Raw genomic sequence first — 13,656 nt, 5'->3', positions numbered from 1 at the left:
GAATGGCATTGAAACATATCAAAGCAAGTGCGGGTAGTGATATAAGCCTTTGGACTTATAGCTGCTGAAGCTACTGGGGACAGGGAAATGTCAGTGCTAAGGAAGGAATTTGGTTTAAGCATATGTGATACAGTTTGCAAAGCTTAGCAGAAACCTTCAAAAGCGCACTTTGATATCTGACAGCACTCCATCATAGTTCTATCAAACAAGAGGCCCAATCCTTTGCGGTGCCATTCTCACACATCTGTATGTGCCTTTGTTCCCTAGTGGAGGATCAGTAGAAAAAAGCCAGTGTTTTTTGTGCCTCAGACTTTCAGCTAATCAGTTCTAATATTAAATGCAGCACGTTATCCTTGATAGAGACATCAACTCCTACTAATGCGTAAGCATTATCGGCCCTTGTAGCAAGAAGGATGTATTTTCAAAGATCTTCCCTCACTATTTCTGAAGCCTCTCTCTATTGTGTTTTTAGATTGTTATAATGGAAGTTCAGGGGTTGAAATCAGTGGCCCCCAATCGTATTGTGTATTGCACAATGGAAGTGGAAGGTGGAGAAAAACTTCAGACTGACCAAGCAGAAGCCTCAAGGCCACAGTAAGTGACTCTGTTTTGATACAGATTTGTTTTGTCTGGAACATCTACACCTTGTTTTCTGCTTGCTCGAGCTCTGATTTTGTCCACATTTAATAATAAAATAACATTGCAGTCAGATAAGACTTTTGGCTAGGTTTACCATTTGTGAACTGTGAAGCTTGGTTTTATTCATAACTATTGGTTTTATTTCAGATCATTGTGCTTCCAAATGGTTTTTGCTTTCCTAAGTGGCGCCACATGTCACAATGTTCATCCAGAGGGAATCGACATATTAGCCATGTTGTGCCAAAGTGGCCCTCAGCTATTGTACCATATACCACAAGTATATTCATATTCTTGTTCATCCTGCATTTAATGCAAGTTTCTCTTCAAGCCTCACCTTAAAGTTTTTGTTGTATGTTTCCATGAACACCCTCCTGTACTTTGCCTCATCTGCGTGTCACTTCCAGTGATTGCTTGCACTTCAAGTGTGAGGTTGACGATTCAATAATGTGTGGCTTTGCAATTGAGCCCGTTGTTATCCTCACCTGCAATCCAGACCCAAATACATCCAGTGAGGAAAACAGAAGCACTGATCAGCTTCATTCTTCTCCACCTTGGGCCCATTGAATCAGTCCTGGCCAAGACCTCAGTACAATTTGTGTTTGGAATATTGTCTGCAAGGTATAGTTACTCACTCAAACAAATATGCTGATTAGGAGGACAGAAAACACACACATTTGCCATTAACTGTGTATATAATATTTGTAAGCACACTGTAAGGAAAATAAACCTGGGCCAAGTGCAGTGAGTGGTCTTTCTTTTTATCAAACATACTATCAATACATTAGAGCTTTTAACCTGTATAGTGATCTCTTTGGGAGTCTTATTATACCACTGAGAGAATAGAGCTCCCAAGCTTTGTAAACTCAATAGATTAGATTTTAATGCATGCCAGTTGAACAAAAGGTTATTCTCTGTGTTGAATAGGAACAGAAGCTGGAGCGGAGATGTCAGCTGAATCACTTTTGAGTTCAATATTAAATGTAAATGTACCTTTCATGCCTATTGTTTGTATAACTACAGCTTTTCAAAATGATGCAATGTAAATAAGGCTTTCTCTCTGTCTAAATGAATAAAACACATACAGCAATATGGAAAGGATGCATGATTTAGTGGGGCTGTAATAAGTATTCATCAAATTGCTGTTTTCATTGGTAGTTGGCTATTAAAATAAACATTGTTCATTATAGCCATTCATCCTTTTTGCTGGATGTGTTTTTCAAGGCTAAAGGGTGCATTTCTTGAAATATTTTTTCATTATCAAGGTTGGGTGAAATGTCAAATAAAAGAGCTGCAGCATGTTGAAGTTATAAAGGAAATAAAAGATATTGAGATAAATCAGAAAGTGATGGTGTGACACTTCAGTTTTTAAAAAAATAGTTTGAGAAAGGAAAGGCTGAAGGTGAGAAGGCCCAGAGTTTGGAATGGTGGGAAGGGTTTTTTCAGAAGACGGTGGAAATAGCCATTAGACCATAACATGCAGGAACAGAAGTGGGAGTGGTCAAATTGCGCTCTGGGCAGGTGAGTTAACTGATATATTTGGGCAGTAGCTAAATCCGAGACACTACACATGCAGTGTCTCCTACCTACCCTCCTCTAACCAAAAAAAAGTGTGTTGAGAAGATAAGGTTTTTTTTATTTCTTTTTTATCATGTGATTGGTTAAAAAAATTTTTTTCTTTTTTTCATTTCTCTATGTTTAGATTATTTGAAAAAGAGCATAGCAGAGAAGTACTAGAAATTAATTAACTCATAAATTTATATAAATTAATAAAGTAATTAACTAGGTAGACATGGCTGGGCAGGTGATGTGCTGCAGCTGTATGATGCGGGAGCTGGCTGATCCCATTGTGAACAGGAATGACCAGATGTGCAGCAAGTTTTGGTGGCTGGAAGAACTCTGGCTCAGAATTGATGAGCTGGAATCTGAGCTTCAAACACTGCTGCACACCCAGGACGGGGAGAAGTAACTGAATGCTTTATTTCAGGCGGCAGTCACTCCTGGTAGACTAAGTAGTTCAAATTCAATTAGTGATCAGGGACAAGACGTGATTGCAAGTGAGGCCAGTAGGGGGTCCTGAGTTCAGGAATGGAGGAACCTCCGCATTGGACCTTATCCAACAGGTATGACACGCTTTCTCCCTGTGTGGATGAGGAAAAGGGCTGCACGGAGGATGAGCCAGCTGACCATGGCACCATGGTGAAGAAAGCCAATCAAGAGAGGGGGAGCAAAAAGACAAGTCATTGTTATAGGGGATTCTATAATTAGGGGGACAGATAGTATCCTTTGTAAGCCTAATTGAGAGTCCCGCACAGTGTGCTGCCTGCCTGGTGCGACGGCGCAGAACATCTCTGACTGGCTTGAAAGGATATTGGAGCAGGAAGGGGTGGATCCAGATGTTGTGGTCCACATTGAGACTAACAACATAGGCCAGGCTGGGAAGGAGGACCTGAGCTGAAAATGTGTTGCTGGAAAAGTACAGCAGGTCAGGCAGCATCCAAGGAGCAGGAGAATCGACGTTTCGGGCATAAGCCCTTCTTCAGGAATGAGGAAAGTGTGTCCAGCAGGCTAAGATAAAAGGTAGGGAGGAGGGACTTGGGGGAGGGGCGTTTGAAATGCGATAGGTGGAAGGAAGTCAAGGTGAGGGTGATAGGCCGGAGTAGGGGTGGGGGCAGAGAGGTCAAGAAGGAGATTGCAGGTTAGGAAGGCGGTGCTGAGTTCGAGGGATTTGACTGAGACAAGGTTGGGGGGGAGGGGAAATGAGGAAACTGGAGAAATCTGAGTTCATCCCTTGTGGTTGGAGGGTTCCTAGGCGGAAGATGAGGTGCTCTTCCTCCAACCATCGTATTGCTATGGTCTGGCAATGGAGGAGTCCAAGGACCTTTGATTTGGAGTAGCCATGGGCACCCGCATGGGCCCCAGTTATGCCTGTCTCTTCGTAGGATATGTGGATCAGTCCATCTTCCACAGCAACACTGGCACCCCCCCACCTTTTCCTCCGCTACATCGATGACTGTATTGGCGCTGCCTCGTGCTCCCACGAGGAGGTTGAACAGTTCATCCACTTTACCAACACCTTCCACCCCGACCTCAAATTCACCTGGACCATCTCAGACTCCTCCCTCCCCTTCCTAGACCTTTCCATTTCTATCTCGGGCGACCGAATCAACACGGACATTGACTATAAACCGACCGAACGACTCCCACAGCTACCTAGACTACACCTCCTCCCACTCTGCCCCCTGTAAAAACGCCATCCCATATTCCCAATTCCTTAGTCTCCGCTGCATCTGCTCCCAGGAGGACCAGTTCCAATACCGTACAACCTAGATGGCCTCCTTCTTCAAAAACCACAATTTCCCCCCAGACGTGGTCAACGATGCCCTCCACCGCATCTCCTCCACTTCCCGCTCCTCCGCCCTTGAGCACCACCCCTCCAACCGCTACCAGGACAGAACCCCACTGGTCCTCACCGACCACCCCGCCAACCTCCACATACAACGTATCATCTGCCGTTATTTCCGCCACCTCCAAACGGACCTCACCACCAGGGATATATTTCTCTCCCCTCCCCTATCAGCGTTCTGAAAAGACCACTCCCTCCGTGACTGCCTCGTCAGGTCCACAACCCCCACCAACCCAACCTCCACTCCCGGCACCTTCCCCTGCAACCGCAAGAAATGCAAAACCTGTGCCTACACCTCCCCCCTTACTTCCCTCCAAGGCCCCAAGGGATCCTTCCATATCCGCCACAAATTCACCTGCACCTCCACACACATCATTTATTGCATCCGCTGCACCCGATGTGGCCTCCTCTATATTGGGGAGACAGGCTGCAAACTTGCAGAACGTTTCAGCGAACACCTCTGGGACACCCGGACCAACCAACCCAACCACCCCATGGCTCAACACTTCAACTCCCCCTCCCACTCCACCAAGGACATGCAGGTCCTTGGACTCCTCCATTGCCAGACCATAGCAATACATTGGAGGAAGAGCGCCTCATCTTCCGCCTAGGAACCCTCCAACCACAAGGGATGAACTCAGATTTCTCCAGTTTCCTCATTTCCCCTCCCCCCACCTTGTCTCAGTCAAATCCCTCGAACTCAGCACCGCCTTCCTAACCTGCAATCTTCTTCCTGACCTCTCCACCCCCACCCCCACTCCGGCCTATCACCCTCACCTTGACCTCCTTCCACCTCTCGCATTTCCAACGCCCCTCCCCCAAGTACGTCCTCCCTACCTTTTATCTTAGCCTGCTGGACACACTTTCCTCATTCCTGAAGAAGGGCTTATGCCCGAAACGTCGATTCTCCTGCTCCTTGGATGCTGCCTGACCTGCTGCGTTTTTCCAGCAACACATTTTCAGCTCTGATCTTCAGCATCTGCAGTCCTCACTTTCTCCTAGGAAGGAGGACCCATTTGGGGATTGTCAAGCATTCGGAGCCAAACTACAGAACAGGTCCTCAACGGTCATAATCTCTGGAGTACTGCTCAAGCCACATGCAAATTGTCTTCAGGACAAGAAAATTAGGGAAGTGAACACTTGGCTAAGGGAATGGTGTGGAAAGGAGGGGTTCCATTTCATGGGGCATTGGCATCAGCTTTAGAACCAGGGGGATCTGTACCGATGGGACGGTCTCCACCTGAACCAATCTGGAACCAAAGTTATAGTGAAAAGGATAATTCGGGTGGTCACTAGGACTTTAAGCCAGTGAGTCGGGGGAAGGGAAAGGGAAAATGACAAGAAGTGTGATGGTAAATAAAAAGGTAAGCAGCAGATTAGCATGTGTGCAGGAGGGTTTAAATACAAGGCAGACTATGAAAGAAACAAAAAGGAAGGATTACTCAGTAGATATTGTCAGAGATGTCGGAAATTATGAGAGTAAGAAATATAGCAGAAGGGCACTTTACCTGAGTGCTCATAGCATTTGTAACAAGGTCGATGAGTTAACAGCATAAATCATCGCGAATGAATATGATTTAGTCACCATTATGAGACTTGGTTACAGAATGGAAACGACTGGAAGTTAAATAGACTGGGGGACCAGACTATTTGGAAGGACAGTCAGGAAGGTAAGTGAGATGGTGTAGCTCTGATATTCAAGGATGATATCAGGGCAGTGATGAGAAATGATATAGGTTCTATGGAGAATATGGTTGAATCCAACTGGGTGGAAATTAGAAATTCTAAGAAGAAAGTCACTGATAGGCGTAGTCTATAGGCCACCAAATAATAACATCACATTGGGCCAGGCAATAAATATGGAAATAACTAATACCTGCAAAAATGATATAGCTATTATCATGGGGGATTTTAATCTTCATGTCAATTGGTCGAACCAGCTCGGTCAGGGTGGCCTTGAGGAGGAGTTCGTTGAGTGTATCCGTGATAGTTTTCTTGAACAGCATGTAATGGAACCGACAAGGGAGCAAGCTATCCTAGATATATCCTGTGTAATGAGGCAGGAATAATTAATGATCTCATAGTCAGGGATCCTCTTGGAAGGAATGATCACAGTATGGTTGAATATGGAATACAGATGAAGAGTGTGAAGATCAAATCCAATAACAGGGTCCTGTGCTTAAACAAGGTAGACTACAATAGCTGGAGGGAGGACTTGACTAAAGTAGACTGGAAACAAAGATTTCATGGTGGGACAGTTGACGAGTAGTGGAGGACTTTCAAAGCAATTTTCAAAAGTATATCCCAGTGAAAAGGAAGGACTGTAAGAGGAGAAGTAATGGGCGTCTAAGGAAATAACGGAGACTATTAAATTGAAAGAGAAGGCATATGAAGTGGCCAAAAACAGCAGGAATCTAGAAGATTGGGAAAACTTTAAAGGTCAACAGAAAGCTACAAAAACAGCTATAAAGAAAAGTAAGATTGAACATGAGAAAAAACTAGCACAGAATATAAAGACAAATAGCAAAAGTTGTTATAAATACATAAAATGAGAGAGTGGCTAAAGTAAATGTTGGTCCTTTAGAGGATGAGAAGGGGCAGTTAATTATGGGATATGATGAAATGGCTGAGGTATTGAACAGTACTTTGCATCGGTCTTCACAGTGGAGGACACTAATAACATGCCAGTAAGTGACAAAGAGACAAAGATAGGTGAGGACCTGGAAACAATCATTATTACGGAAGAGCTAGTGTTGGCTAAGCTAATGGAGCTAAGGATAGATAGGTCTCCTGGCCCTGATGGAATGCATCCCAGGATACTAAAAGAGATGACAGGAGAAATTGCAAATGCACTTGTGGTATTTTTCCAAAATTCACTGGTCTCTGGGGCAGTTCCAGCAGATTGGAAAACAGCAAATGTGACGCCACTGCTTAAAAAGGGAGGTAGACAAAAGATGGTGAATTATAGCCCATTGAGCTTAACCTCTGTAGTGGGGAAGATGCTCGAGTCTGTTATCAAGGAAGAAATAGCAAGGAATCTAGATAGAAATTGACTTATTGGCCAGACGCAGCATGGGTTCATGAAAGGAAGGTCATGCTCAACAAATCTTTTGGATTTCTATGAAGACATTACGAGCAAGGTGGAGAACAGGGACCCAGTGGATGTGGTGTTTCCCAGATTTCCAAAAGGCCTTTGACAAGATGTCACACATGAGGCTGCTGCATAAGATAAGGATGCATGGTGTTACGGGTAAAGTATTAGCAGGGATAGAGGATTGATAGAGGAAGCAAAGAGTGGGGATAAATGAGTACTATTCTGATTTGCAATCAGTAACTAGTGCTGTACTTCAGGGATCACAATTATTCACTTTTTAGATGATTTGGAGTTGGGGACCACTCCAAATCATCTAAATGTGTAGTGTGTCAATGTTTGTTTATTACACTAAGATGAGTGGCAGAACAAAGTGTGCAGAGGGCTGTGAAACATTGCAGAGGAACATGGATACTTTGAGTGAGTGGACAAAGGTCTAGCAGATGGAATACAATGTTGATAAATGTGAAGTCATCCATTTTGGTAGGCACTAACAGTAAAAAGCATGATTACTTGAATGGTAAAAAGTTGCAGCATGCTGCTGTGCAGGGGAACCTGGGTGTTCTTGTGGATGAATCGCAGAAGTTTGGTTTGAAAGTACAACAAGTAATTAGGAAGGCAAATGGAATTTTGTCATTCATTGCTAAAGGGATCGAAGTTAAAAGCAGGGAGGTAATGTTACAGCCGTACAAGGCACTGATGAGGCCAAACCTGGAGTACTGTGTGCAGTTTTGGTCTTTTTAATTGAGAAAGGGTGAACTAGCACTGGAGGGGATGCAAAGGAGGTTCACAAAGTTAATTTTGGAGTTGAGGGGGTTGGTTCATGAGGAGAGACTGAGTAGATTGGGATTATATTCATTGGAATTTAGAAGAAACATAAAATTAAGAAGGGAATAGATAAGATAGAAGTAGAGAGGATGTTTCCACTGGCAGGTGAAACTAGGACAAGATGGTATAGCCTCACAATTAGAAGGAGCAGATTTAGGTCTGAACTGAGAAGGAACTTCTTCACCCAGAAAGTTGTTAATCTATGGATTTCCTTGACCAGTGAAGTGGTTGACATTACTTTAGTAAACGCTTTTAAAGCTAAGATAGGTTGTTTTTGAACAATAGAGGAATTAAGGAGTATGGTGAGAATGCGGGTAAGTGGAGCTGAGACTGTGAAAAGATCAGCCAAGATGTTGTTGAATGGCAGAGCAGGCTCGAAGGGCCAGATGGCCTTCTCCTGCTCTGAGTTCTTATGTTCTAAGTAGGCCATTTAGCCCATCTGTTCCATCATTTAATGAGATCACGGCTGAACAGATAATCCTCAACTTCACTTTCCTGCCTTTTCCCCATAATCCTTGATCCCCTTACTGATTAAAAATCTATTTATCTCAGCCTTGAATATACTTAGTGACCCAACCTTGACACCCGTCTGCAATAAGGAATTCCACAGATTTAATACACTCAGATGAAATTCATCTTTATGTGACCCCATATTCTGAAATTAACCCCTTTGGTCCTAGAATCTCCCTCAAGGGGGACTAACCTCTCTGCATCTGCAGAATTAATCTGGTTTCAACCTTGATCTTCTGTAGAGGAGGAATATACTCGATTACTCTGTAAATTAAGAGGGGATTTAAATAAATTTCCATTACCCAGTACCTAGATGATGTTTTCACATTTTTTAACTGTTTGCAAAATAAAACCAGTTGATGAAGATTATTTATTCAAAGTGTTAATCAGTCCACTTTTTGAAAGATTGAAGAAGTGCATCTTAGAATAAGTACCTAAGGTTATGACAACCAGTAACATAGCATGCAGCATTGTTACATCCCAGTTCCCACTTTCACGTGTCTAAATATTGGAAAATGTAAAGAAAGTTTTGGGTGTTAAGGACATGGGGGCTACTTATAGGAGAGATGTTTGCACCATGAGAATATCGAGAGCAGGCCCACAATTATGAACACTGATTCATATCCCAATCTTGTGACTAAAGGCAGCTTCAGCCAATGCTCTGCTGAATGTCCATAAAGTGCAAGTCCCCCATGATAGGTATGACTGCCAGGGTGCATTTATTTAATAACCCAGTCTCTACTCCTGTCTGGGGAAGAAATTTTCAAAGATTCTGGGAGAAGAAGTTCTTTTTTTGCTATCATAAATGAAAGGCCTCTTATTTTGAAAATCCTAGTTCTAAGTTCTCCCACAAAAGGAAGCTTCTTGTCAGGATCTACACTCTCAAGCCCCCACAGAATTTTGCATGTTTGAATAAGATCGCCTATCATTCTGCTCACCTCAATGAGTATAGGCACAATCTGCTCAACCATTCCTCTTAAGACAATCTCATCATCCTGAAAATCCAGCTATTGAACTCTAAACTGTGTAGTGAAATTATATCTCTTCATAAATTAAATGACCAACACTGTAGAGAGTATGTGGTCTGCATTCAGTCCCTTCATTTAAGTTATTGATATAGTAAGTAGTTGAGGCCCTAACATTGATCTTGTGGCATTCCACTATTTGGTATGCCAACTTGAAAACCGGTTACTTACTCTGTTTTCTGTTAGTTAGCTAATCCACTATTTGTGCTGATATGTCACTGCCAATGCAATGAGTTTTTACCACAATGAGTATATTATCAAATGTCTTTTAGAAATCCAAATACACTATATCTACTGGTTGTCCTTCAACCACTCTGCTTATTATATCCTCAAAGAGCCACAATACATTTGTCAAATACTTTCCTTTTTGCAAAACCATACTGACTCTAACTGGTTGTATTATAATTATCTCAATGTCTTGCTTCCTGTAGCTAAGTGTTAGAATAACTGCCCAAAGTTATTGGACTGCAAGTTGTCTCCCTTTTTTTCTTAAATAGAGGTATTATATCTGCAATTTTTGAATACATTGGGACTTTGCAACATCCAGGGAATTTTGAAAGGTTATACTAATTCATCACCTCTGCTGCTACTTCTTTTAAATGGATACAGGTCTTCAGTTGCAGGTTAGTCCCCATGGTTTAGTCTCATTCATTTTCCAAAGGCTTCTTTTCCAGTGATTGTAATTCTAAGTTACACTCTGTCTTCTGATTTTCTCATATTCTTGGGGTGCTTTTTGTGTTTTCTACTCTGATCTTTTATTGCAAAAAGAACTAAATACAAGAGTAAGAATGTCATGCTTCTGTCATATAAAGTATTGATGTGACCATATCTATCCATACCCTGTGCAGGTTTGGTCTCCTTATCAAAGGACGGATATATCAAAGGAAGGTGGTTCAGAGGAGGTTAACTAGATTGATACATGGAATGAGAAGGTTTATTTGTGAGGAAAGGTTGAATAAACTGGGCTTTGTCTTCCATTGGAGTTTCGAAGAATGAGGGTTGATTTGATTGAAGTGTATAAGATCCTGATTGGTCCTGACAGGGTGGACGCTGAAAGGATGTTTCCAACTTATGTATGAATTCAGAGTGGAGGGGGCATGTTTTAAAATTGTGGGATGGTTTTATTCTTAGGACAGCAATGAGAAGATACATTTCTCATGTAGAATTGTGTGACTTTGAAACTCAGCCTTAAAAGGTAGTGGGACGGTGACATTTAGTATTTTTTAAGTGAAATTCTTGTTAGCGAGGGAACATGTCGGGCAAAAATTATAGAATTATGAAATCCAATTTATCATTAATTGTAAGAATCATCTGACCAAATACAAAATGACTCTGTGTACCTGTGCATTCAAATAAGATTCTCAAAAATATTAAGGTTATAAAACAAGTACAACAGAAGTGGACTTAGTTGATTCATAATAACATGTTGATCCTCAGTTGGCTGAGATCCTATCTCTTGCCAAATTCTTCTTGCATCTTTCTGCACACAGTACCACAGAAAAGTAGGCCTTATTAACTCTTTCCAAATCACAAGGACAGGCCTGACAAACAGTTTCCCTGAACTTTGACTGGTGAAGGCAGTGTATTATTAGAATCTTAGACCATAGACAAAGGAGCAGAAATTAGGCCATTCAACCTATTGAGTCTGCTGCACCATTCAATCATGGCTGATAAGTTTTTCAACCTCATTCTCCCACTTTCTCCTCGTAACCCTTGATCTCCATCTTAAATATACTCAATGACCTGGCTTCCACAGCCTTCCGGGACAATGAATTCCATATTCTCACCACTCTCTGGCTGAAGATGTTTCTCTTTATTTCCATTCCAAAAGGTCTTCCCTTTACTTTAAGGCTGTGCTGTCTGGTTCTAGTCTCTCCTACCGATGGAAACTTCTTCCCAACATCTATACTGTCCAGGCCATTCAGTATTCTGTAAGTTTGAATTAGATCCCCCCTCATCCTTTGAAACTCCGTCAAGTACAGACCCAGAGTCCTCAAACGTTCCTCATATGTGAAGATTATCATTCCTGGGACCATTCTAGTGAACCTCCTCTGAACCCACTCCAGGGCCAGTACATCCTTCCTGAGATATGGGGCCCAAAACTGTATACAATACTCCAAATGTGGTTTGACCAGTGTCTCTCAGAGCCTCAAAAGTACAATCCTGCTTTTATATTTAAGTCCTCTCAAAAGAAATGCCATCATTACATTTGCCTTCCTAACTACTGACTCAACCTGCAAGTTTACCTTGAGAGAATCCTGGATTAGAATTCCCAAATCTCTTTGCACTTCAGACTTCTGAATTTTCTCCCCATTTAGAAAATAGTTCATGCCTCTATTCTACTTACTGATGTGCATGACCTCATACTTTCCCACATTGTACTCCAATTCTCATATTTTTGCCCACTCTCCTAACCTGTCCAGATCCTTCTACAGCCTCCCCGCTCCTCAATGCTACCTGTCCCTCTAACTTAGCCAGAACGCCCTCAGTTCCTTCATCTAGATCATTAAAGTATCAAGTGAAAAGTTGTGGTCCTATCACTTGCGGAACACACTTGTCACTGGCTGCCATCCTGAGAAGGACCCTTTTATCCCCACTCTCTGCTTTCTGCCAGACAGCCAAGCATCTATTGATGCTAGCACCTTGCCTGTAACACCATGGGCCCTTATTTTACTCAGCAGCCTCCTGTGTGGCACCTTGTCAAGTAGATAACATCTGTTGGCTCTCCTTGGTCTAACCTGCTCATTACTTCTTCAAAGAATTCTAGCAGATTTGTCAGGCATGACTTCCCTTTGATGAAACCGCGCTGACTTTGTCCTATTTTTCCATACACTTCCAAGTATTTAAAAATCTCATCCTTCACAATGGATTCAAGGCTAGGCAAATTGGTCTGTAATTCTCCCTCTTTCGCCTTACTCCCTCTTTAAACAGGGGTGTCAGGTTAGCGATTTTCCAGTCCTCTGGGACCCTCCCTGACTCTAGCGATTCCTGAAAGATCATCACAAATGCCTTCACCATCTCTTCAGCTATCTCCCTTAGAATTCTAGGGTGTAGTCCATCTTGTCCAGGTGATTTATCCATCTTCAGACCAATTTTTCTCGCACCTTCTCCTTGCTGATGGCCACCATACTCAGCTCTGCCCCTGACTCTCTTGAATTTTTGGGATATTACTTGTATCTTATACCGCAAAGTAATACTCAGTTCCTCAGCCATTCTGCACTACTATCTCCCCAGCATCATTTTTCAGCAATCCAATGTCCACTTTTACCTTTCTTTTGCCCTTTTATATATTTAAAGAAACTCCTACAGTCTTCCTTTACATTACTGGCTAGCTTAACCTCATATTTAATCTTATGGGCTAAGTGAGGCACATACAGTACATGGTATCTGCTTGATGTTCTTTCTTCCAGATAAGAAGCATGATTAGCTAATCCTCTTGAATTTTGCTTATTTAGTGTAAGTGCCTCATTAACTTAGACTTTTACCTAACTGTGGTTTTATGTTGTTGATTAGATCAGTTATTTTTAAATGACAGTCTTTCTGCTTTTTGCATGCCTCCTACTGGGTATTAATTATGACTGTGTTTGGAAAGGCCATTTTACTTTTAAAAGCAGAGTACATTATTTATAAATTAAACAAGAAATATCAAACTACAGCAGAGTAAATTAGAGTAACGTAAGTGGATGGCAATCCAAGATGAACTAGGTAAAATATTCTCAGACATTCAGTAAAAAAAACAAGGGATTAAAGTCAAAAGGAATTGTGTAGTTCTAAACCTAGTCACTCACTAAAAAATTAAACATAAATTGAAAACTTACACTTTGATACTTTGACTGTGTATTGTAACTAAACTGAACTCCGAACTCCTACAAGGTGGGAATATGGAATTTGAGACATAAACACATCTGTCATGTTCCTATTGAATAATGGAGAGGAGTCAGTGGGTATAGTGGTCTACTTTTGCTCGTATTTCACATGTTCATCTATAAGATGAAAAAATATTTCTTCAAACCCTCTGCCATTCCTTCTTTGCCATTACATAAATCCGCAGTCTCATCCTTCATGGCACCAACACTTAATTTAGCTACTCTCTTCATTTTATTGATGTAGATAAGCTTTTTCTCTCATCATTTTTTGTGGTTTTCTCTCATACTACTATT

At 41.9% G+C, this 13,656-nt stretch overlaps 1 protein-coding gene across 13 annotated transcripts in view; it reads left to right on the top strand.

The window, feature by feature from the left end:
* LOC140458187 (calcium-dependent secretion activator 2-like) overlaps positions 1 to 13,656 on the top strand; it is a 746,655-nt gene that overhangs the window by 327,651 nt on the left and 405,348 nt on the right. For all 13 annotated transcript variants that reach the window (XM_072552408.1, XM_072552415.1, XM_072552410.1 and 10 more), the window contains exon 6: positions 473 to 594. In XM_072552408.1, coding sequence (XP_072408509.1) covers positions 473 to 594 — 122 coding nt within the window. The remainder of the gene's footprint in view (positions 1 to 472; positions 595 to 13,656) is intronic.

Source organism: Chiloscyllium punctatum, chromosome 32 (genome assembly GCF_047496795.1).
Source record: "Chiloscyllium punctatum isolate Juve2018m chromosome 32, sChiPun1.3, whole genome shotgun sequence".
NCBI classification, from domain to species: domain Eukaryota; kingdom Metazoa; phylum Chordata; class Chondrichthyes; order Orectolobiformes; family Hemiscylliidae; genus Chiloscyllium; species Chiloscyllium punctatum.
Note: the sequence above shows the minus strand (reverse complement) of the source record. Positions and strands in the feature narration are given on the sequence as shown.